The sequence below is a fragment of the Heloderma suspectum genome, chromosome 5, assembly GCF_057233095.1.
Source record: "Heloderma suspectum isolate Gila_16-S chromosome 5, 16-S_ref, whole genome shotgun sequence".
In the NCBI taxonomy this organism is placed as follows: Eukaryota; Metazoa; Chordata; class Lepidosauria; order Squamata; family Helodermatidae; genus Heloderma; species Heloderma suspectum.
The window spans coordinates 69,772,641-69,794,151 of record NC_139462.1 but is presented as its reverse complement, the minus strand read 5'-3'; the positions used below and the strand labels follow the sequence as shown (position 1 = coordinate 69,794,151).

The 21,511-nt window shown below is 42.2% G+C and overlaps 2 protein-coding genes across 5 annotated transcripts in view; one reads left to right on the top strand and one right to left on the bottom strand.

The window, feature by feature from the left end:
* Window positions 1–6,724: 6,724 nt before the first annotated feature.
* PPID (peptidylprolyl isomerase D) lies at window positions 6,725–19,993 on the top strand. Its single transcript, XM_084856364.1, has 10 exons — window positions 6,725–6,864; window positions 8,600–8,740; window positions 10,549–10,655; window positions 11,303–11,491; window positions 11,927–12,046; window positions 13,272–13,378; window positions 13,751–13,892; window positions 14,911–14,997; window positions 15,097–15,139; window positions 15,539–19,993. Exons 1-10 carry the CDS (start codon window positions 6,780–6,782, stop codon window positions 15,625–15,627), a joined length of 1,110 nt encoding a protein of 369 aa, XP_084712490.1. The 5' UTR covers window positions 6,725–6,779; the 3' UTR covers window positions 15,628–19,993.
* ETFDH (electron transfer flavoprotein dehydrogenase) overlaps window positions 16,027–21,511 on the bottom strand; it is a 24,395-nt gene continuing 18,910 nt past the window's right edge. For all 4 annotated transcript variants that reach the window (XM_084856363.1, XM_084856360.1, XM_084856359.1 and 1 more), the window contains 4 exons: window positions 20,543–20,711; window positions 19,118–19,300; window positions 16,879–17,100; window positions 16,027–16,686 (listed from right to left, as the gene is read on the bottom strand). In XM_084856363.1, the coding sequence (XP_084712489.1) occupies window positions 16,523–16,686; window positions 16,879–17,100; window positions 19,118–19,300; window positions 20,543–20,711 (738 nt within the window). In that variant the 3' untranslated portion in view covers window positions 16,027–16,522. The remainder of the gene's footprint in view (window positions 16,687–16,878; window positions 17,101–19,117; window positions 19,301–20,542; window positions 20,712–21,511) is intronic.

The following is a 21,511-nucleotide window of genomic DNA, read 5'->3' as shown; positions in this document are numbered from 1 at the left end:
GGTTTCCTTAGACACAGCACAGTATTTCCACTTTAATGAAATTAACCACATCTCTCTGAAGAATAACGCACAAAGGAGCACACATAAGTGTTAAAAAGGACTGGAATTTGCAGTACTAATGTGTCATTACATCACAGTCGGGTCTAGCTCGAATTCTTCGGGTCGAAATATAATGGCTGATATATTTCTGCGTGTAGTTTTGTACCTTCCAAAGTGAAGGTTTGTCTTTGCTCTAATCGGTTCAGCTACACCCTGATCCTATTATTATAAATATTTTTATACCGTCTTTTGAGGCAAAGCTCCCTTAAAAGTGCTTTACAAGGTAAAATTCTAAAATAAAATACAACTAAAGCAGCAGCACAAAACGTTTAAAATGGTATCAACACTATAAACTCCAGTTTATAAAATGAAAATGGGCATTGTTCATTTAACAGTACATTGAAACATTCAGTCAATTGTTCAATACGCCCAAGAAATGGTGTATAACTGTTCATAGCTCTAAGTCTGGAGCCAGCAGCTAGACCCCATCTATGTTTACTCAGTCAGAACTAAGTTCCACCTAATTCAGTGGGGCTTTACTCCCTAGTAAATGTGTTTACGATTTCCAGATGCCTTGAAAGAGATGGCTGCTGTGGAGAACTGCTCTTCAGGAAATTCTCTTCTGATCTTGAGTACTTGTAACAACTATAAATATCCCAATTCTTGGGCAAAATGCTTGAGCGGCTAGTTACAATGCAACTCTAGCTGCTCTTGGGAGAGATGGGTTATCTGGCTTCATTGTAATATGGCTTCAGCATGAAACAGTGTCAGTCACCCTGATGGATGACCTATGCTGGGAGAAGGTCATGGGGCATGGCATTTTGTCATGGGGATTGGAAGCACAGATTTTTTTCAGATAGCCAATTCCAGAAAGTGGGGTTGAGAGACTGCTGTTCAGCCACCTAGTCTGTCAAGCAGTGTCTCATAGGGCTCCATTACATCTCCCATGCTACTTAACATTTACATGAAGTCTCTGAGTGAGGTCATCTGGAGATTTGGAGAGAAGTGCTGCCATGTAAATATGGTGATGATGCCCAGATCTATTTTAATTTTGCTTTGATTCAGGTGACCCAAGTCTTTGTCAGGAACCAGCAAAGGACTGGATGAAGGCCAATAAATTGAAGTTCAGTCTATACATACAAGATGTGAGGCACTGTTGGTGGGTGTTCTCTTCCAACTGGAATGAAGGTATTCAACCTGTTCTGGGCAGGACTGTATTCTGCTTAAAGGACTGGGGTGCTGATTAGCACAGCTTTGTCATGGAGGCTCACATGGCATGTATAGGGCACAAAGATATGACTGCTCCTGGACCAATAGCGTGGCAACTGTTATCCATGCTTCAGGAAGTTCTTGTTGTATGTCAAACAGCTGCTGAAAACTTCTGAGAAACTTCATTCGAGCGCGATCCTATGGTCCCTGGGCAAGTGTCCCAGGGATCATAGGAAGGCTCAGAAAACTCCTTCTGAAGTCAGAGACAGCACTCCCACCTAGGAAGTGGGAGTGGGAAACTACCCCCCACAAACCCCTCACAGCTGGTGCAGAGAGAAACATGCTGGCTACCTCTTCAAGGTCAGAAAGGTGACCTCAAAGAGGGGGAAAAGGTGGCGTTTCAGTGGGTGGGATGGGCAGGGAAGGAGACCAGAGAGGCCAGGATATGATTTATCCTGAGCCTCCTCCAGTCTCCTTCCCTCCCCCTTCAAAGTGCCTTCACTAGATAGGCTGAAAAGCCCATCTAGTGAAAATATAGGAGACTGGAGGATGGGGAGGCAAAGTTCACTCCACCGCTCCTCCTGCCAGCTTTAGCCTGGCAGGGCATGGGAATCTCGGGGGCTTCCAAGCAGCAATCCAAAAAACAGCTGCCAGTAGGTTACTGGGGCTGGCTGAAGGGCATACCTTTCACCAATCCTCATGTCTCTTTACTGGCTGCCAGTATGTTTCTGCGCACAATTAAAACTGCTCATACTTACCTTTAAAGTTCTAAGTGGCTAGGCACCTTCTCCCACATGAGCCTACAGAAAGATTAAGATCTTTATTTTAATCCCCCTGTCTGAAGTGAGGCTTGTGACCAGACCAGAGAGGGGACCCTTTCAACTGTAGCACCATATATGCAGAAATCTGGAATACCCTCCCAGGAGGGCTTGCTTGACAATGAGCCCAGTTTTTTCAGGGCTAGGCAAAGACTTTATTTGCCCAGGCCTTTTAGCATGTTACATAGCTGATTTTAAATGTTTGTCTTTTAATCTGTAGCTGTTGTCGTTTTTAATTGGCTGCTGCTGGTTTTGTTTGTTATGCTTTTATTTTATACTGTTTTACAGCTGTTGTGAGCTACCCTGGGAGTTTTAAAAACTGGTGGCACAGAAGTGCTTTAAATAAATAAAACCAATCCCAGAGCATGTAGCTCTGTTGTTGCAGAATGCAGCTATTGGTATGCTTGTCAGACTAGGCCTTCAGACATGTTACACCCATATTACACTGGTTGAATTAGCTGCTGGTTCGTTTGTGGCCCCAATTTAAAATGCTGGTATTGACCTTTGAAGCCATAAATGGTTTGGGACCAGGCTATTTGAAGGATTACCTGCACCTGCTCCAGCCTTAAGATTGGCCTCAGAGTCCTGCTCACAGGTCCATTATCAGGATAAATTAGATTGACAGGGCCTTTTCACTGGTTGCCCCATATTTGTGGAACATCTTCCTAAAGGGTATACATTTAGCTTACTTATTACTAGAGCTGTGCACAGACCCCCTGCTTCACTTCAGAATCCCTATTCGTACTTTCTGAGATGGCCCTGCTTCACTTCGGACCCCATCTGCTTTGACTCAGATCTAAATCCGAAGTGAGATTTGGACATCCGAATCACTTGTTTTTGATGTTTTCCCATTGACCTGCATGGGAAAACACAAACAGCCATACCCTTTCCAGTTTTCATGATACATACATGAAATTTGGGGAACTCTCAGCTCCCATGGAGGGGTGTCCACCTGCCAAATCTCAGACAATCTGGCCCAGTAGCTTTTGTGCTAGGTGCAGGTGAAATTTGATTTTTCCAACAACAAAAAAACTCTCAAAGCAAAGAAAAACTATAACTTTTCATTGGCTGCACAGAAGTGCATGACATTTGGGGAACTCTCAAGCCCCCTTAGAGGGGATCCCACCTGCCAAATTTTAAACAGCTTGGCCCAGTAGAATTTGTGCCAGGCACAGGTAAAATGTGCTGTTCTCAGAAACTCAAACCAAACTCAGAAAGGATAATAATCAGGGGAGTTAGGTTTTGAAGCAGAGGAGGTCATTATCCCTAATCTCTGCTGTAGGTTTCTTTGAAGTGCAAACAACTCCTTTACCCTAGTACTTCCCTATTCAGAATCACAGTCATAGAGGCAGCAGGACACAGCAAGCAACCTGCCAGGAGGGCACATCGAGTGGAACTATGGAAACCTCCACCTCGTGGACCCATACTTCCCCCACACCATCTCCTCCATGGTGGCCTGCCTAAGCCTCTTGAGGGGGAGAGATGAAGAGATTGCAGGAGTTCCAGCACTACCAGCCTTCTGCTTGCCCCTGCTGTCTACCTGCCTGCTGGGACACACTATCCAGACTGGAGAGCCAGCTTGCCTACCGCTGCTGCTACTCCCAGCGGCACCTCACCCACCTCTGCCCCTGCCAGCAACACCCCAAAGATGCCTTGTATTGGGCTTGCTTGCTTTGCCATACAGCGTTGTATTATATGATTTAAATAATAGCTATTGATGTGAGTAGTGCTTTGCCCACTGTTTTTGGAAATGTGGAATGTGTAGTGCTTTAACACACACTGTTTGCTTGTCCACACAGCACAAGCGTGCGCACACACACACAAGACCCAAAGAAAAGCAAACACTAAACTACAAGCAAAGGGTGTGCGGGACACTAACGACAATCTTAACGGAAGAGAAAAGGATTTTTTTTTTTTTAGGGGAAAAAGATCAAAAATAGGAAGGAAAGGAATACAGGACTTGAGAAGGGGGGGAGGCAAGAACAAGAATCTAGACAGAATCAAAGGGAAAACTAATGGTTGAGAGAGAATTGAAAAGGTGGGGGAGGGGAGCTAAGCAACTAAAGTGAAATTTTTTGGTTTTTAAAATGAACAACCAAGAATGAAAGGTAAAATCTATTACAGAAGGGTGGGGTGGGGGGAGAGATTCAGGGAGGAAACTCAAAGTACTAAATGTTTGATTTTTAAAGAAACAGAATAGTTCAATTGAGACAAACACGCACACACGCTCTAGCCAAATAACTTCAGACAGAGCCCTTAACACTACCAGAACAATCTCTCTAGCAATGAGCAAATGCAGCTGTACAGACTGAAAGGGGGGAGAGGGGAGCTAACCAACTAAATTTTCTTTTTTTAAATGTTTTTAAAATGAGAAGAAGAAGAATGAAAGGTAACAACCTATTACAGAAGGGTGGGGTTGGGTGAAACAAAGAACAGGGAGGAAACAAACTCAGCACTAAGTGGTTGGTTGTTTAAATAAAGAACCTACAAAAGAACGAGAATAATTAAATTCGGACTGGAAATAGCAAAAGACACACAAATTGCATACACAGAGTCTCTCTCTAACAACAAAACCACCACCTAACCAGTGTGCGCTCTCTCACACAATGAAAGGACAGCAAGCAGGCTGATCTCCACTCCAGTATTCCCTCCCCTCCTTCTCCACTATCACTGATTGGAGACTGCTGGGTTACATTCAGCCCTAATTTGGCAACCAGAGTTGCCATTTGCCCAGGCTCATTCCATCCTCCTCTCCCTCACTCCCTGATCTCTGGCAAGTTGATACATTTGGCACCAGGCTCTCTGGGCTGCTCAGAACAAATAAGAGCTCCAAATCACCAAGGTGCCTCGTATAGGAGCTGCTTTGTCTCGGGGCACCTTGGTGCTGGTCTGATCTGTCTCACATCAAGCCAAGGCACCTCCAAATCAGCCTGCTTTGCCTCATTATTCAGGCTTTGGACTGAAGCACAGTCCTAGTTATTACTGGCTTTTAAACAGGTCTTGAAAACTGTTTTTCCCCCCCACTGCTTGTAGCTGGGATGTTAGGCTGGGTATTTTTTGTTTTAAACTGTAGCTGCTTGATGCTTAAGTTATTTGAATTTGTTGTGTTTGATCTGTTGTGCTGGACTGTATAGGGTTTTAGACTGTTTTTAGCTTTGTATAACTGTAATGATATGCTTTTAGTGTGTTATGTTTTTAATTATGTAATATGAGCCACCTTGGGGAGGGCTTTGCCCTGAAAGACAGTATAGAAATACTGGAAGTAAATATTTGCATGGAGAGTAGGCTCAAAGTGTCACTGTTACCAAATATTTATGTTTTTTTCAAGACACACACTATTTTTTCCCAGATTAAGAAAGTCTGCAAGAGCTAAGCTGGCTACTCTAACCAGAGCTTGCTTCTGATACTGTTTATCTTCAGGTTATGAGTCAAAGCAAATCTACACACACACACAGCTGGGAATAAGTTCCACTGAAGTCCAAGGGACTTACTTCCCAGTAGACATGCATAGGATTGCACTGTAATGTAAAGGTGCAATCCTATGAATGCTTTAAAAGAAAAAAAAAATCCTACAATTCACAGCATCTGCCTCCATGGCTGGCTGGGAGTTGTAAGCCATTTTTTTCGGTCCAAACATGCATAGCGGTGCACCTTCAAGTTACTTGCATGTGGAAGCCTTTGACTAAGGAGTTTACATTTCAAATAAATATGTTATACTATGAGTGTATATGAATAAGGTTGCAGTCCTATACCCACTTATGTGAGAACAAGTCCCACTGAACTCAGTGGGGCTTCTGTGTAGACTGCACAGACTGTAGGATATATTTTGTAAACTAATTTTTTTTACACAATCCAGCCTCCACCCCTGCCCCATACACCAGCCTATAAAGGTAAAGGTGTCCCCAACCAGTTGTGTCCGACTCTAGGGTGCGGTGCTCATCCCCGTTTCTAAGCCGAAGAGCCAGCACTGTCTGAAGACGCTTCCGTGGTCATGTGGCCGGCATGACTGAACACCAAGGTGCACTGAATGCTGTTACCTTTCCCGCCGAGGCGGTACCTATTTATCTACTTGCAATGTCTTGCTTTCGAACTGCTAGGTTGGCAGGAGCTGGGACTGAAGACGGGAGCTCACCCCGTCACGCGGCACTCGGGTCTCGAACTGCTGTGTCCTGCCGACCTTCCAGTCTGCAGTTCAGCGTCTTAACCACTATACTTCATCCTTAAACGCTTGCTACTGTAAAGTCATCTTGCCTTTCGACCACACGTCGTCTCAGAAAAGGAGGTGCCCTGCAACGGCTCAGAGGCCAGCGCTTTCAGGGTGGGTGAGGTACAGAGGTGGGGCGAGGCCAGCTTCGAAAACAAGGCCGCTCTGCACCGACCGTGCAGAAACCTCGGGCAACTGCGGCTGCAACTTCTACGCATGCCCGTTTGGGAGTCAGCCAGTCCCACTGGAGGCAGCGGGATTACTCCCGAGTAAACAATCATAGGCTCGGCCTGCCAGGACGCCACACGGCCAGCAAGAAGCAGCAGCCCCGAAACGCGCCTTCCAGCTGCGGCCGGGCGGGGGGAGAGGGGGAGGGTCGTGGCGCGGCCCGCCTCCCCTGAGGCAGGAAGGCGGAGCCGGCCGGACCGAGCCCCGCAGCGGAAGGCCGGCCTGCAGACGCAGGAAAGCCGCGTGGAGAGCGTTGCGCGGCGCCTCGGCCGGCCGGCAGCATGGCTCACGCGTCTCCGCTCTCCAGGCCCTCCAACCCAAGCAACCCCCGCGTCTTTCTCGACGTGGACGTTGGGGGCGAACGAGGTGCGGGTGGCGGGAGCGGCGGCGGGGAGGGGGCGCGGGCGTCTGGGCGCGGCGGCGACAGGGGACTGGGCGCGGGAGGGGCCTCTGGGCTGGGTGGGCGCCGCGGCCCCGCCGACTGTGGCGCCTTTCCGCGGCCCCGCAGAGCGGCTGGCCTGGCGGAGGCCTCCTCGGCGGCCGCCCGGCAGGCGGGCTGGGCGCGAAGCTGGGAGGCCGGAAGGGCCGTGTGCTGCTGTCCGATGTTCTGCAGCACAGCCTCTGCCGTGGCCCAGAAAACGAGGCGGGGGGTGGGAGGAAGCAGCGGCTGGCTCTTCGCATGCTCTCCCCCGCCCCGGGTAGGCTTCCCCGTGGTCATGGCTGCGAGCGCTGGAGAACTCTCCCCGGCGCCGCAGGAAGCTCGATCCGGAGAGCCTTTGTAACACGCGGCCGCGTCAAAACGGTAAAACCACTTAGGGCTGCGACTGGCGACTGGAAAGCTTCCTCCATCTTAAAAAGGCAGGACAAAAAGGCGACTCACTGCACTTACAAAACTAGGGGAAAGCAATTCGCCATGATTTTGAAAAACCTTTCAAATCACCTCAAACGTGCGGCTCCTTCATGTGTAGGTAGCATGGAGCGGTGAGGTATAGGAAAAGCCTGATCACTTTTTTGTTGACTGTAAACCAGTCTTCAAGCCTTGGACCGAAAGCAACGTGCTGCAGTCGGAGTGTGAGGGGAAAGTGCTAAAACTAGATTCGTTCTACCTACCTACAGTACTACGTAACTATTGGTTGTTTGTTTTTAAATCCTTCTTTTGTCATATCACTGATTCATTTTTTTTTAGCCCAATACATGTGGCCAAATTCTCGTTCTTGAGGAAATCGATATTGGCAGTTGATGATGAGATGATAATTATAATAATTATTATTACTAAATCTGTTGATCGCTCCCTGCTCTTGTAAATGACAAACCACAGAATACAGCTAGAATACATAATATTAACAATCTGAAGGCCAACTTTGCCTATCTTCTGAAAACTCAGTTTTCTGATTTTGGTCAACAACACGTTTCTATGTAAAGGAAGAGATTTCCAAGTATGTTATGTACTTTGAAATCGGACTTCCCTAAAGTGCAATATGTAGTAGATGTAGAAGTGAATTAATTCATGACATGACATATATTAACAGTTGGAAAAAAGAATGGCCCCCATATAAATGACAGCCATCAATAATCAGTGTTCCTGTTCAGATCAGAATGACACTTGGCAGTGGAAATCACTGGAAATTTTGGTTATATAATCCTCCATGTACTCCTTAAAGCAAAATTCTAAACATAAGGATATAGATAACATATCACTTTGCACTGGTTATGATTTTTTCAGTAGGATGTGTACAAACTAGCTATATCATCAACATGTAGCAGTTGAGGTTATCAGCGATAAACCTCAATCATGTTATTACATCTGGTGGCATTCGAATCAGGTGTATGGGTGCATTTTTAGATACATGAGTATACAGGTCTCTCCAGAGTTAGGATCTCAGCTTTACCTAGGTTCAGACTGAAAAACTGTAGTTCAGTTTGGCATAGTATCTAGAGTTTTTGATTGGTAGGGGAGAAACCTGAATTCAAATCTCCTTATAGCTATGAAGTTGTCTGGTTTTTGTGAGAATGTAATGGGTGATTTCATCATATGGTTCCTTGGACAAATAGCAGGATATAAATATGAAATAACTACAGCTATTGATCTCTCTAATTCCAGCTGGCCGAATCATAATAGAATTGTTTGCAGATATTGTTCCTAAAACTGCTGAAAACTTTCGTGCATTGTGTACTGGAGAAAAAGGTATAGGACCCACAACTGGAAAGCCTCTTCATTATAAAGGATGCCCCTTCCACAGAAGTAAGTTTGTGTTGTCTTTGTTTGCTTGGCACCCTGGAACACTTAATAGTAGAAGTAAATATTACACTTGCTTTGATTACTTAAAAGAAATATATTTTAAAATGTTTAATTTCTTTTAAAGCAAAACTTCTGGGGTTGACTATAATGTATAAATGCAACAAAATAAGTATGAAATAATAACAAGAAGAACAGACAGCCTAAACAGCATCATTAAATGTCTAAAGGGAGATTTAAAATCCTGAGCTGTATCCTATGGTGCTTAGTCCCAGGAAAGTGTGCTAAGAATTGCACCTTGTCTTCTCAGAAACAACCTCATTGAGTTCAATGGGACTTAGTCCCAGGTAATTGTGCTCAGATTGCAGCTGGAGGGAACGATCCTATGTCCCCTAGACAGCGTCTGAGGGGCCATAGGATAGTTCGGATTCCAAGGTCAGAGATAGCGCTCCAACCTCAGAGCTGGGAATCAGAGCTCCGACCCCCTCCCCTCCGACCCCCTCCTTGACCTCCCTGAGGTCAGGAAACATGATCTTGGAGAGGGAAAAAATGGGATGTTTCATTGGATAGGGAGGGTAGGAGACTGGAGAGGCCAGGATACAAACTATGCTGAGATCTCTCTGGCCTCCTTGCCTCCCTCTCCGAGACTGAAAAAAGCCTGTCTAGTGAAAATGCAGGGTGGGAGGGCAGGGAGGCTAAGATTGGCTCCAGCTCTCCTCCCACCCAGCATAGGATGACTGTATGCCTCTGAATTCAGAGGCGTACGATCATCGCAATAGAATTGCACCCTTAATCTCTTTCATCTTCTGTGACTTTGTCAGTATTCTGAGGCTTGATTTATTATTTTTACTCTGCTTTTCTGTCTATGGACACACAAAGTGGCTTACACAATTAAAAACAGTAAAACATAAACAATCATAAAAACAAATCATTCAAAACATCAGCAGATACATAAATAATCCAAAACAGCAGATGAAAAACAAAGAATAACAACTCAAGAAACGATGGCTTCAGAGTGTTAGGCTCTGACTCAGAAAGAATTAGAATGGGTGAAAATTTATTTTAAAGTGAAGTACATTTAAAATTAAAGACTTGAGCTCTGGTTTTAATCCTTTAAAATCAGTGAGAACGTCTACTGTAGAACTGCAGAAATTTTTTTTAGATATTTTGGCCAGCATGCTTGCTTGCTTACTTAAAGTCTGTTATGTCTTTATGTGAATGCAACTGTGTAAAATATAGCTTTATTTGTGTAACTTACTATTTAAATTTAGAATATTTACCAAAGACTATTTCTTGCATTATTTTTTTTAAATAATGGATTGGCAAAAGTATTTTTTAGTTGGATTGGAAGAATATTCTAGTTTTGGTGGGCAAAACTAACTTTGAGTTCATCTCTTTCTTCATTATTGTATTCTGTCCTAATGGGCTCAGAACCCTTTTTCTCCCCTCCCCATCTCAGCACAAGCACACACCTCTTATGTTCCCATCTAGCTCTCTACTTGGTGCTCTGGTGAGCTATTTCCGCATGCCTAAAGAGAGAAATGGCACTGTTAAGCCCTGTGAGAATCCCAAAGGTCTGTGCCTTTATTAGCAGTAATAATTCCCAATAGAAAAATCGGGAATTTTTTAGAATCTGTACTTGAATAATTTGGATGAGTATGTGCTGACTATTTGTAGGGAAAAAATAGTCTTCATGAAGCTTTTTGTTCACAAAGGAGTTATAATTCCCTTTGTTACATAAAGTGGGATTGGGTGACACTCTGGGGTGTTGTCCAGCCTAATGCCATCTTTCATTTCATGTGTTCTATTTGTAGTTATCAAGAAATTTATGATCCAGGGTGGAGACTTCTCCCATCAAAATGGAACAGGTGGAGAAAGTATATATGGAGAAAAATTTGAAGATGAAAACTTTCATTACAAGGTAATGGGTTTAATAATTAAAAATGTAACTTACTGTAATTGGGAATGATTTTTATTTTCACCATAACAGATTAGCATTACCTTTAAAATAAATATCAGTATAAGAAAAGGGCAACTTTTGATTATCATTATATAGATATTTGTTATGTTTCAGCTATTTTAACTAAGCAAGAGGAATGTTTCAATCCACTTCTTACCATGAATTTAATTCTAGCTTGAGTTCTTATTTAAGAGCACAGTCCTATGCATGTTTACAGAGAAAAGGCCTATAACTGCCAGCATTCCCCAGCCAACATGGCTGGCTGGGGAATGGTGGGAGTTGCAGGCCTTTTCTCTGGCTCAACATGCATAGGATTGCACCCTAAAAGTGGTTAAATACTAATGTTGTACTCTGTGTTTTTACTTTAGCTCTTCACATCTTAAATGCCTCATGATTACAGATTTAATTTTATTACCAAGTTCATTGAGCATGATGTTTTGTACCCCCTGCTTAGAAAAGGTCCTTTGGATGGATATGAGCCTGCCTGTGAGGCTTATAGTATAAGCTATCTCACAGGCTAATTTGTATTTCTTAGTAAGTTGTCTATGATTTTAACTCCTAGGGATGAATTACTCTAATGAGAATAACACTGGTGTCTTCTTATACAGCATGATCAGCCAGGCTTGCTCAGTATGGCAAATGCAGGATGCAATACCAATGGTTCCCAGTTCTTTATCACAACTGTGCCAACTCCTCATCTTGATGGGAAACATGTGGTCTTTGGCCAGGTGATCAAAGGCATGGGTGTCACAAACCTACTAGAGAATGTGGAAGTGAAAGGGGAAGAACCTGCTAAGGTAAGCTAGGATACCATCAGAAGGACCGTTTCTCAGTACATACATCCTTGCACTGTACAAATAACTTTTCTTCTGGAAGTGTTGCAAAGTACTAGTTGCACTGCAAAAAGAAGCTCTATTGGTTTAGCTAGCTATAAGAAAGCAAATGTGTGCAGACAAAAGTTTGGTAATTTGGGCCAGGGCTTTACTCATATAAAGCCTCTGACCTTGCGATGGGTACATATGATGTGTATCGTCTTCCAGTAACTTACCTAGGAACTTGCATGATTCAACTGGCATTTCAAGCAAATTCTGTGACAGTAAATGGAAAGCTGCTAAGATAACGGTTTTTAAATTAATAGGAAAAGGAAAATTTGCATGGTTTCTGAAAATTAAAAGTAAACAATCTCTTTGATAGACAACACTGCATATCATACACTTTTATTCTTTTTACAGTTGTGCATTATTGCAGAATGTGGAGAGCTAGAAGGAGATGACTGGGGAATCTCTCCCATGGATGGTTCTGGAGATACTCATGCAGACTTTCCTGAAGATTCCAACGTGGATTTAAAGGAAGTAAGTATCACAGTTCATTCCCTTACGTTAACATTAAAAATCTTTTCTTAAAACTGAACTTTTCAACATAGTTTGCATCTCTACCAATTTGGAAATATTATCAGTGATGCAGTGGGAGTTGTAAGAATGTCAGACAGAAGATGAACCAGTCTTATCACTGCTGTATTGTACCAGAAGGCTCAGGATAAACAAGAAGTTCTTCACACAGCATATAATTATGGAACTGACTCCTTCACGATGTAGTTGTGGCCACTAGCTTAGGTAGGGTAAAATCTGTCATTGAGAATAGGTGCATGAATTGGTATTAGCCATGATAAGTAAGCATAGAATGTCTATGGGCCATGGCAGCATTTCCAGATAGGAGGGACACAAATCAACAACAAACAACGCTCATGCTCTACTTGTGAGCTCCCACAGCATCCTAGCTGGTCACTTCTGAAGAGAGTACTGGAGAAGATGGACCTGTTATCCGATCTAGCAACGCAATGTAAATACTTATGTTCTCAGCTCTGCCTTTCCCAGGTTGTGAAATGATGAGTTTTTCCAACCAGACTTATCTTAACCCACTACATGTCACTGCAATACACAGCATGGCTAGGCTTATACCTAACATGGGCCAAAATGTGGCCTAGTATGTACGCTGTGCTTAATATACCTTGTGTGTTGAGCGTTTTCATTAACCTGCTGTTGAGTACACCCTGCCTACACAAACTATACACTGTAGGAAAGCCTGATAAAATGTGCAGTTCTAGGCACTGGCTTATACACAACCATTTGAATATTTGTGAGAGGATTAATTTGAGCAGGGGCCCACTGCATGTAAAGCATGCCTACTAAGCAGGCACTGTGAACTGGTTGTGTGACAAAGCAATACAAAACACTAGACAGCTCACTCTGAATCAGGAAAGATTATCCCAGAACAAATGCTACTGGTCCTCCCAATTTATTCAGAACTTAAATGCCGTATAAGTTTTAAGCCAAGCTCTTCATCAGGCAGAATATATACTTTTAATATTCTAACTGGAAAGAAATGTAGCCGATTAAATGTTCTTCTGAGTTATGTGACTACACACTTAGGGTAAACCTTGCCACAATGTGAGATTCTACGCAGCAGTGTGGGAAACTATTGTCAGGCTGGCTGATTAAAACGTTTTTGCAGGTCTTCGAAACAGTCTTTTCAAGTACCAACTGATATCTTACAGGGTTTCCTTATTATTTTTGGTAGATTGACAAGATTGTGTCTATAGCCGAAGATGTAAAAAATATAGGCAACACTTTCTTCAAATCCCAGAACTGGGGAATGGCAGTCAAAAAATACAGCAAGTCCTTAAGGTAACAACAAATTTGGTTGTTCAAAATTTGGTTGTTCACACACTCATTAGTGATGTGTGATTGTGAAGAGACACATTAACAAGCCATTTTCTAGTTTCCAACACAAGCATTTCTAATTTCATTTTTGTACTGTGGGAAGACCTTAGTTTAAAAAAAAAGTGCTAAAGGGAGAGGGTTGGATCCAAATTAAATTAGGTGCACTTAGGTCCCACTGAAATCAATTGGACTAATTTAGTAAGGATTCAACCCATGTTGTTTAACATCTAGGAATAATACTTACCGCCCTGCTTTTGTTGGCCAGCTATTGGTTTAATGTTGCAAGTTAGGACATGTAATAGTATAACACAGATTCAGTCATCTTATTTTGTACAGGTACATTGAAGCTTCTAAAGCTGTGGCAGAAGAGGCAGATTCAGTGAAGTTGAATGCTGCAGCATTGACATGTTATCTTAACATTGCTGCATGCAAACTGAAACTGTCAGAGTGGCAAGATGCAATTGAGAACTGTGCTAAGGTAAATATTTCCTCTGGAAAAACTGATATGAACTGAAGTAGACTATTTAAAAAAAAAAAATGCTTATTTAAGAAGATGTACCTAGCAAGTTTCTTGCTTTCCAGCACTTATTGTCTGGATGCATATTGAGGGTCTGAAGTTTCATGGAAACTATTCATGGAGGCTTTACCAATTTTAAAGTGATCACATGGGTTTCTCCTTTATTCTTTAAACTTTGTCCCCCTTATCCCAGTGTTTGTAGTACACAGTAAGACCCTCCCTTATCCTGCTTTACCTGTGGCCTACATCATGTATCAAGTGCTTACCTGTAACATGTTTTACATGTGCTCTTATGTTGAAATGATCTTGTGTGCTCTGGCCTATTCACAACTAGTGTAAGCACGTTGGGGTGCATGTTCCTGGACCATTTGATCACTGGCAAGTTAATGCTCCACATAGATCAGCTAATGCATGTAGTAAGAGCATTCAAACATGACTGGGTGAGCATGGAATGTTTATGGAGGCATGTGCTTTACCTGTGGCAATCACATATAAATCAGGCCTCGATAGCTGGAAATTGATTTTCTCTATGGCCACAAGGTGTCAGTAAGATGTTGAGTATCTTTTCAAGCTTATTTCGAATGATTGTTGATCATAGTAGAGGAACTAGTTAAATTTGTCAGTGCCAGAACATCCACAATGGATTGTAGTAAAAAAGTAACCAACATTTGTGTTTTCTAGCATTTAGGAATACAGGAAGATTCTGCTGCTAAACAGTTTAGCTGAAATCCTATACCCAGTTACCTGGGAGCAAGTCCCAGTGAACTCCATGGGACTTGCTCCCTAGTAGACTACATAGAATTGCACTGTCAGTGATTTAGATTAGGCCAATAAGGAAACTATCTCTGTTTAAAATAAACCTAAGAAGGGCTGCATGAGTTGTCTTCTCCCATAGAATATCTCAGGAGATCAGTTCTTAGAGACATACTGCTGCTCAAAATACAGTATCTGGTTTTACTTTACTGTGCTCATTTTACAGGTCCTGGCCATAGATCCGACAAATACTAAAGCACTTTACAGAAGGGCTCAAGCTCGGGAAGCAACAAAAGATTATGATCAGGCATTGGTAAATAGAAGTATTTGTTTTGGCTATTTGTTTACAAATAGAAGTATTTGTAACAAGCATACATAAACATCTTGCTCAAGTGTTTATTTTTCTTTGAAGGCTGATCTTCAGAAGGCTCAAGGCATAGCACCTCAGGATAAAGGTAAAGTGGTAGTCTTGTCTTCCTTCTAGCAATACAGACCAGGTAGCTTTGCTCCACTTAAGACTAAAAACATTTTCATGCTAGTTAAGCCAGGATAAGTATCCAACTGTGGGTTATTTTTATACAATGCAGCATATATTTTTTTTGGTGAGAGGGGAAGGAAGAAGAGGGAATTTGCTATCTTGGAATGCATATGCATGACAAATTATGCAAGGTTATATTCATTGCTCAGCATTCTTCAGCATTTTGACCAACTTATTCCTAAATCAACTCTGTCTCGGGAAAATAACTTTATTTTCTGCAGTGAATGGGGTGGGAATTTGGTTACTTCAGGAAAAGGTGCGGAAATCTTGTACACGACCAGGGTGTCTAACAAGACATTTTTGTCTACTTCCACAGCTATCCAAATGGAAGTCCAGAAAATTAAGCAGAAGATAAAGAAAGAGAAGGAAAAAGAGAAGGCAGCTTATGCAAAGATGTTTGCTTAAGTCAGAATTGTTTTCCCTCCTTAATTTGTGCACTGATAAAAAGGCAGGATTAGTATGAGTAGTAGTGACAGTATATTATTGACTGTCATCTATACTGATGCTGTTTCACATGTTTACATCTTGGATTTTTCTTCAGGTTATAGATAATTTCAAATAACTTGTCATTAAGTTCAGTAGTAAGACATTTAACAGTAGCCGTATCTTAATCCTAAAAACTAGTAACTAAACTTCAGAATGATCCAGTGCGAAGAATTTGGACAAGGTCAGTAACATACTGGACAATTAAGTGCAGCAGGCTACTTCTACCCCCTCTAGTCCCCACCTATAACTTTCACTACTACAAATTCAAATGCAGTTAAAGTGGTGTTGAATAAATAAACTGAATTTCTAAGCATCGTATAGGGAAAGCGTTTTTAATTACGTAACAAAATGAAGTTACACCAGATTGACCCTAGCTAGCATTGCTCTGCTCTGCTTCTTGTAGGACATTGTAGTCTGTGATAGAAGTCTTTGCAAGATTATTTTTTAAGATCAAATTCACTGAAATTTAGCCATCAGCTGTTAAGACAGTTACACATATGTCCACTTTCATATCTTTTAGTCTTGGTTACATCCATTATTGGTACCAGAGTCCAGAATGTTTAGGTAAATCAGACCACAATGTATACGAACTAGTCTCACCACACTTTCTCTGATACAGTGGAGAAGTACACTCAAATAACACACTGACGAACACACTGACCTTGTATTGACTGTTTAAGGCACTACCAGCGTTCAACAGAATGCTAGCTTCATAGAGCACCATTCAGACCATTATAACTTCTTTAAAAAAAGTTTAACAAAACCAAAGTTGTACGATTCTGCAGCATTGACGAGGTTTTAGATGTGATCAAGATTACATTCCATTATAAGCTGGCCCCCCTCCACCTTCAGGTACAACCCAGTTAATATTTTGGCTGGGATCTTTAATATCACATGTTTTGCAATGGACACAGTTCTGAGCATTTATCTGTAACCGCAATCCTTCTCCAGTTTCCACAGGAACATATTCATACACTCCTGCAAAATACAAAATTAACATTAGTGCACGGGATAGCAGAATTTTGAAAATACAGAAGAACTCTATCAGAAAAGAAAAAGGGATTTAAAGGGCAACTGAAGTCATGGTTTGTAGAAGAGCTAGAAAGTGGAGTTGTATGTCAACTACTGTAACTCCATACTCCCACCCACCCACCAAATTTTGCTAGGTACCTGCAGGGCAGAATCGTTGCTCAGGTCCATCGTATATAGCAAGGTTGTGGTTGACAGGAACACTATCATCCTTCAGAGTCAAATGAGCCGGCTGGTCATGTTCATGATTTGTACCGCTTAGAGCCACCGATGAAAGCAAGTCAAAACTGATTTTTCCATCAGGTTTTGGGTATTCGATAGGTGTGCAGTCTTTAGCTGGCTTTAGCTGCTTTGCATCTGTCCCTAAAAGTATAATGTTAACATAGGGAAAAACTGGTCAATATAAACAAAGAACAATCTACTTCATCTACAAAGTTATTGTAACAAGGTATATGTATTGTATTGTAACAAGATATATGTATGTGTACATGAATTCCACAAAGTACTACTCTGAAAGAAATACAATACTTCTCAAAGAAAACATCCACTCATGTGAGGTGTTACACGCAACTATGAAGGATCCAGTACTGAAGTATTTCAAATTTAATATTCCTGACAAACCCATCTCCCCTGCCCAAGGTTAAAAGGACAGAACATAAAGATCACTTGCTATGGAGGGTAGGACGCCACTTCGCTGTGCACAAGCAGCTTGATACTAAAGAACAACTCAGGTTTGTATTATAAAAAAAGGCTCATGTTGTTCTGTATGCACAACTTACTCACAAGTAGGCTATTTGTTTCATTGCCTCAAATGTGGCTCATTGTTATAGGAATATTAACTGGTTGTGACTACCTAGGAAAGTTCTCATGATTATGGTGAAAGCTCGTTAAAAATGTAAACTCATTGTGCTTCAGTAGTGAAAGGCAAACTGTTAGGAATTATGAAGAACGGGACTGAAAATACAAATGATGGCATTTTATAAAATTTTGTTGCAGCTACATTTGGCATATTGTGTTAAGTACTTTTAAAGCTTTTCTGTACCTGTGTAAGGTACAGAAAATGGCAGCTAAAGTGATCAAAAGGCTGAAACACTTTTCTATGAGGAAAGCTAAAGCATCTGAGCCTTTTTGTTTAGATTAAATTAGAAGCTTATAAAATTACAAATGATATGGAGAAAAAACTCCTAGGAAAAAAAACTTCATAATGATAGGTCACTCAATGATATGGTTCGCACATAATGTCTAATTCCTCAGTTAAACAGCTCAGGAATTGGCGCGGCCACGTTGGAGTGAGCCTGCTGCCTCCTGTCCGCTCGCCTCTTCCAATTTCGGAAACAGCCAGAAACACCCTGTTGCGATGTGTGAGCACAGCACCCTGTGTTGTTTGGGGTTAACCTAACAACAAAACATGGGTTAAAACTCTGGATTGTTCAAGCCTAAACAATCCAAAATGCTGGGTTCGCATGTCACAACAACTGAGGATCAGAGCATTCCCGAGTATCCAAAATCGGAAGTGGCGAGTGGGCAGGAGGCAGCACGCACGCTTGCTCCCACGCAGCCACGTTAAATGTTACATGTGAACCAGGCTGTTTAGTCTGTTCTGAACATGCTAAGGAAGTACTAAAGTTTCTACACAAGTAATTAACTCAGGCTGCAGACTTACAAATTTACTGAGGAGTAAGTGACACTGAACTAGACATGCATATGATTGCACTGTTAATTGAATTTGGCATGGTACAGTGATGGCCTCTGGCTTAGACGACTTAAAAAATTAGGCAGAGTTCACGAAGAAGAGGTCTATCAGTGAGTGTGAGTCATACTACACTAGACGGAACATTCATGAACAAAGGCAGTATGGCTCTGAATACCTCATGCCCAGCCTATGATCATCTGACTAGCTTACCTTTGTTCATAGCAGAATGCTGAAGTATAAGGACCCTGATATGATCCAGCAAAGCAGTTCTGCTTTCAGTTATTTCTCTGATACTGGATATTAATCCTAGTTTAAAAATGAAGGCTGCCAACAAATACTCTGTAGACCAGGGGTGCAGAACCTCAGGCCCGCAAGCCAAATTTTGCCTGGCTAGATGGCCATGTTCCCTTCCCCTGGCCGCACCTGCTTTCCCTGAACAATTGTTTGGTGGTTTCCCAGCTTTTGCACGTCCCCCCCCCCCCCCCGTTCTTAAAGGTTGAAATGCCTCTCCTAAGAGTTGCTGGCAGCAAGAGCTTTAAGCTACAATATGCTGGTGTTTTGGCCCTGCCCCCTATTGGAATGCTGCCCCTCAGAGCTTCTCCAAAATGGGATCCAGCCCTTGGGCTGAAAGACGTCCAATACCCCTCCTGTACGTTATATACATATACTGCTAGTTTAGAAACTTACCTGGGTGTTTTAGGGTCCAAGGCTCCATTCCTCTTAATATCCAGTAAAATATGCCAGTGTAAATCATTCCTCCATATACACCCAAGGCCCCATGGCAGGAAGGACGGATATTCCTGACTGCATAGAGCTCTTTCCATACCCATGATCTCTTCAAACTGTCTTCATATTCAGGCACATTTAGTCCTAGGAATATGAAGCTGTTTAATAAACGTTTGTTGAAGTGCAGAAAGTTAGCACCTGAAGTCTTTCTACTTCAAAGAGATTGGTGGCTTCTAATAAGCTTTCTACATTACAATAAACCGATGTTAGTACTTTTCAAAATGTAAATTTAAACTAGAGTGTTCAGGTGAGAGATTAGAAAAAAGAAAGCATACATCAATTATACAGGAATGAATACTGAAAAAGAAGAGTGGAAGACCGCTAGCAGTATAGCTTAACATTGCTGACTAGTTTGCTCTGCTCTCATAACTACTACAAAATGTGTGTTGGTAATATACATATGTTCTCCAAAACCTTTTCCATGGCTTTTGAGGGAAAATACACTTCTTCTGATCTAAAAGTAGTTAATCTAAAATGAATTAACCTAGGTGATCTAAAAGGAGTTAATTACATGTTACTCTACTGCACTGTAGAGAATTAAATAACCATTTAATTTTACAACCGTGGTACAAAGCATTCTCCCTGTCCAAGTCACCTTGTTCAAAATATTGACTTTGTATTTACAATGGAAACAAGCTGCTGGATGATTTTATTTTAGACATCAGCAAAGACATCAGTGGAAATATTTAAATGGCCTTCTAAAAAAAAAAGTTGTGGTAAAGCAGTTGATAAGAATATATACCTTATACTTGAATATATATTTTAAAATGTTGGTTTAATCTCTGAGTATCATTTCACACCAAAGGGCATGATATATTCCGCTAGACAGTGGCTAGACAGCCGTAGGATTTTCCTGTTTTCGGGAACCGATCTCAGAGCCAGTGCTCTGAGGTCAGTTCCCACAAAACCACCTCCCCATCCTTCCCCTGCCACCTCGTAGGCAGCATGGTTTGTCCCTGGCTCCACACTCGGAAGAGCAGCACAGAGCAGGGGAAAAGGGGGCATTCCTGGGGGCGGGGAGGGGACAGCGGAAGTGCCATTACGACGCTTCCTATGTGCCGTCCCCACCCCACTCCGAGCTGCTCCAGCTAGGCAGCTGAAATCAGCCATCAAATGGCAGCAAATGCAGGGCAGACAGAGGAGAAGATCCCCTCGATGTTCTGCCTTCCCTGCGTTGGATAGTTGGTTGTCTCTGAGTTTGGAGGTGGCGGACTATCCCCACAGAACTGCGCCCTTACTTGGCTTTAAAGCTGGTATCACTGGTATCAGGATAGTCATAGGTCACAGTAAGCATCAGTCATAAATTTTCATATCAGGTGATCTTACCTATTGTTTTTGATTGGAGATTTCCATCAGTTAGTTGGTTGAAAATGGCTTCTGAAGCCAGCATGCCACTTTTCATTGCAGTATGTGTACCCTTAATCTTAGGAACATTCATGAAGCCTGGACTACATCCAATAAGGAGTCCACCAGGAAAGGTGAGTTTTGGTATGGACTGAGAAGATAAATGCACTGATGTTAAGATTGTTGGAAACACTCATTGCCAACCAATAATAGCTGTTTTGGGAACTGAAGGGACACACCTAACATGTTAAAATGGATAAATGATCAATGTTTTAAGAAGTTGAACAGTATTAAGCAGACAAAAATAATATTCATATTATACCATTCATGCCTCTTCACAAGCCACAATGCCTACACTGATAAGCTAAAACCAGCTATGGAGCACCCATGAGACTGTGGATCCATTATATACTGTTTTGTGCCTGATCACATCCATTCTGTACTGTTTTTTGAATGAAATTCTTCAACACTTCCTAGATCTGTATCATGCCATCCCAAACTAGGAGACTCATCCATCTCCAGCTTTCCCAGTACTACTTCACCATTTATACCCATTATCAACTCATATTTTCATATATCCAACCTAATGCAACTGACACCAGAACAGCACTGGGATTACAAAGAACTCTACAGGAAAACCTCGAGCACTGGTGGTGGGTTATTTTTTAAGGCCAAACCAAACATTCAAAATTGTGTGCACAATGCCTATGTTTGTCCCACTCCCTATAGCAGCCTGCTGCCCTCCAGTTATTTTGGATCACAACTCCCAGCATTCCTGACCATTAGTCATGCTGGCTGAGGCTGATAGAAACTGAAGACCAAAACATCTAGAGAGCATCCATCGGGTTGAGGGAAGACTTCTCTACTGTTTGAAGAAGACCTGCCTTAAATTATTTGAAATTTGAATAAGGGCAGACTAGTGCAGCCATGGGATTAAAAGACCAACATGTC

What these genes read in the sequence shown, in the direction of transcription:
- PPID (XM_084856364.1), top strand. Translation starts at nt 6,780, where the DNA reads ATGGCTCACGCGTCTCCGCTCTCCAGGCCCTCCAACCCAAGCAACCCC. An exon ending in CAATTGAGAACTGTGCTAAG is followed by an intron (nt 13,893 to 14,910) that starts GTAAATATTTCC and finishes CTCATTTTACAG; the next exon opens with GTCCTGGCCATAGATCCGAC. An exon ending in CATAGCACCTCAGGATAAAG is followed by an intron (nt 15,140 to 15,538) that starts GTAAAGTGGTAG and finishes CTACTTCCACAG; the next exon opens with CTATCCAAATGGAAGTCCAG.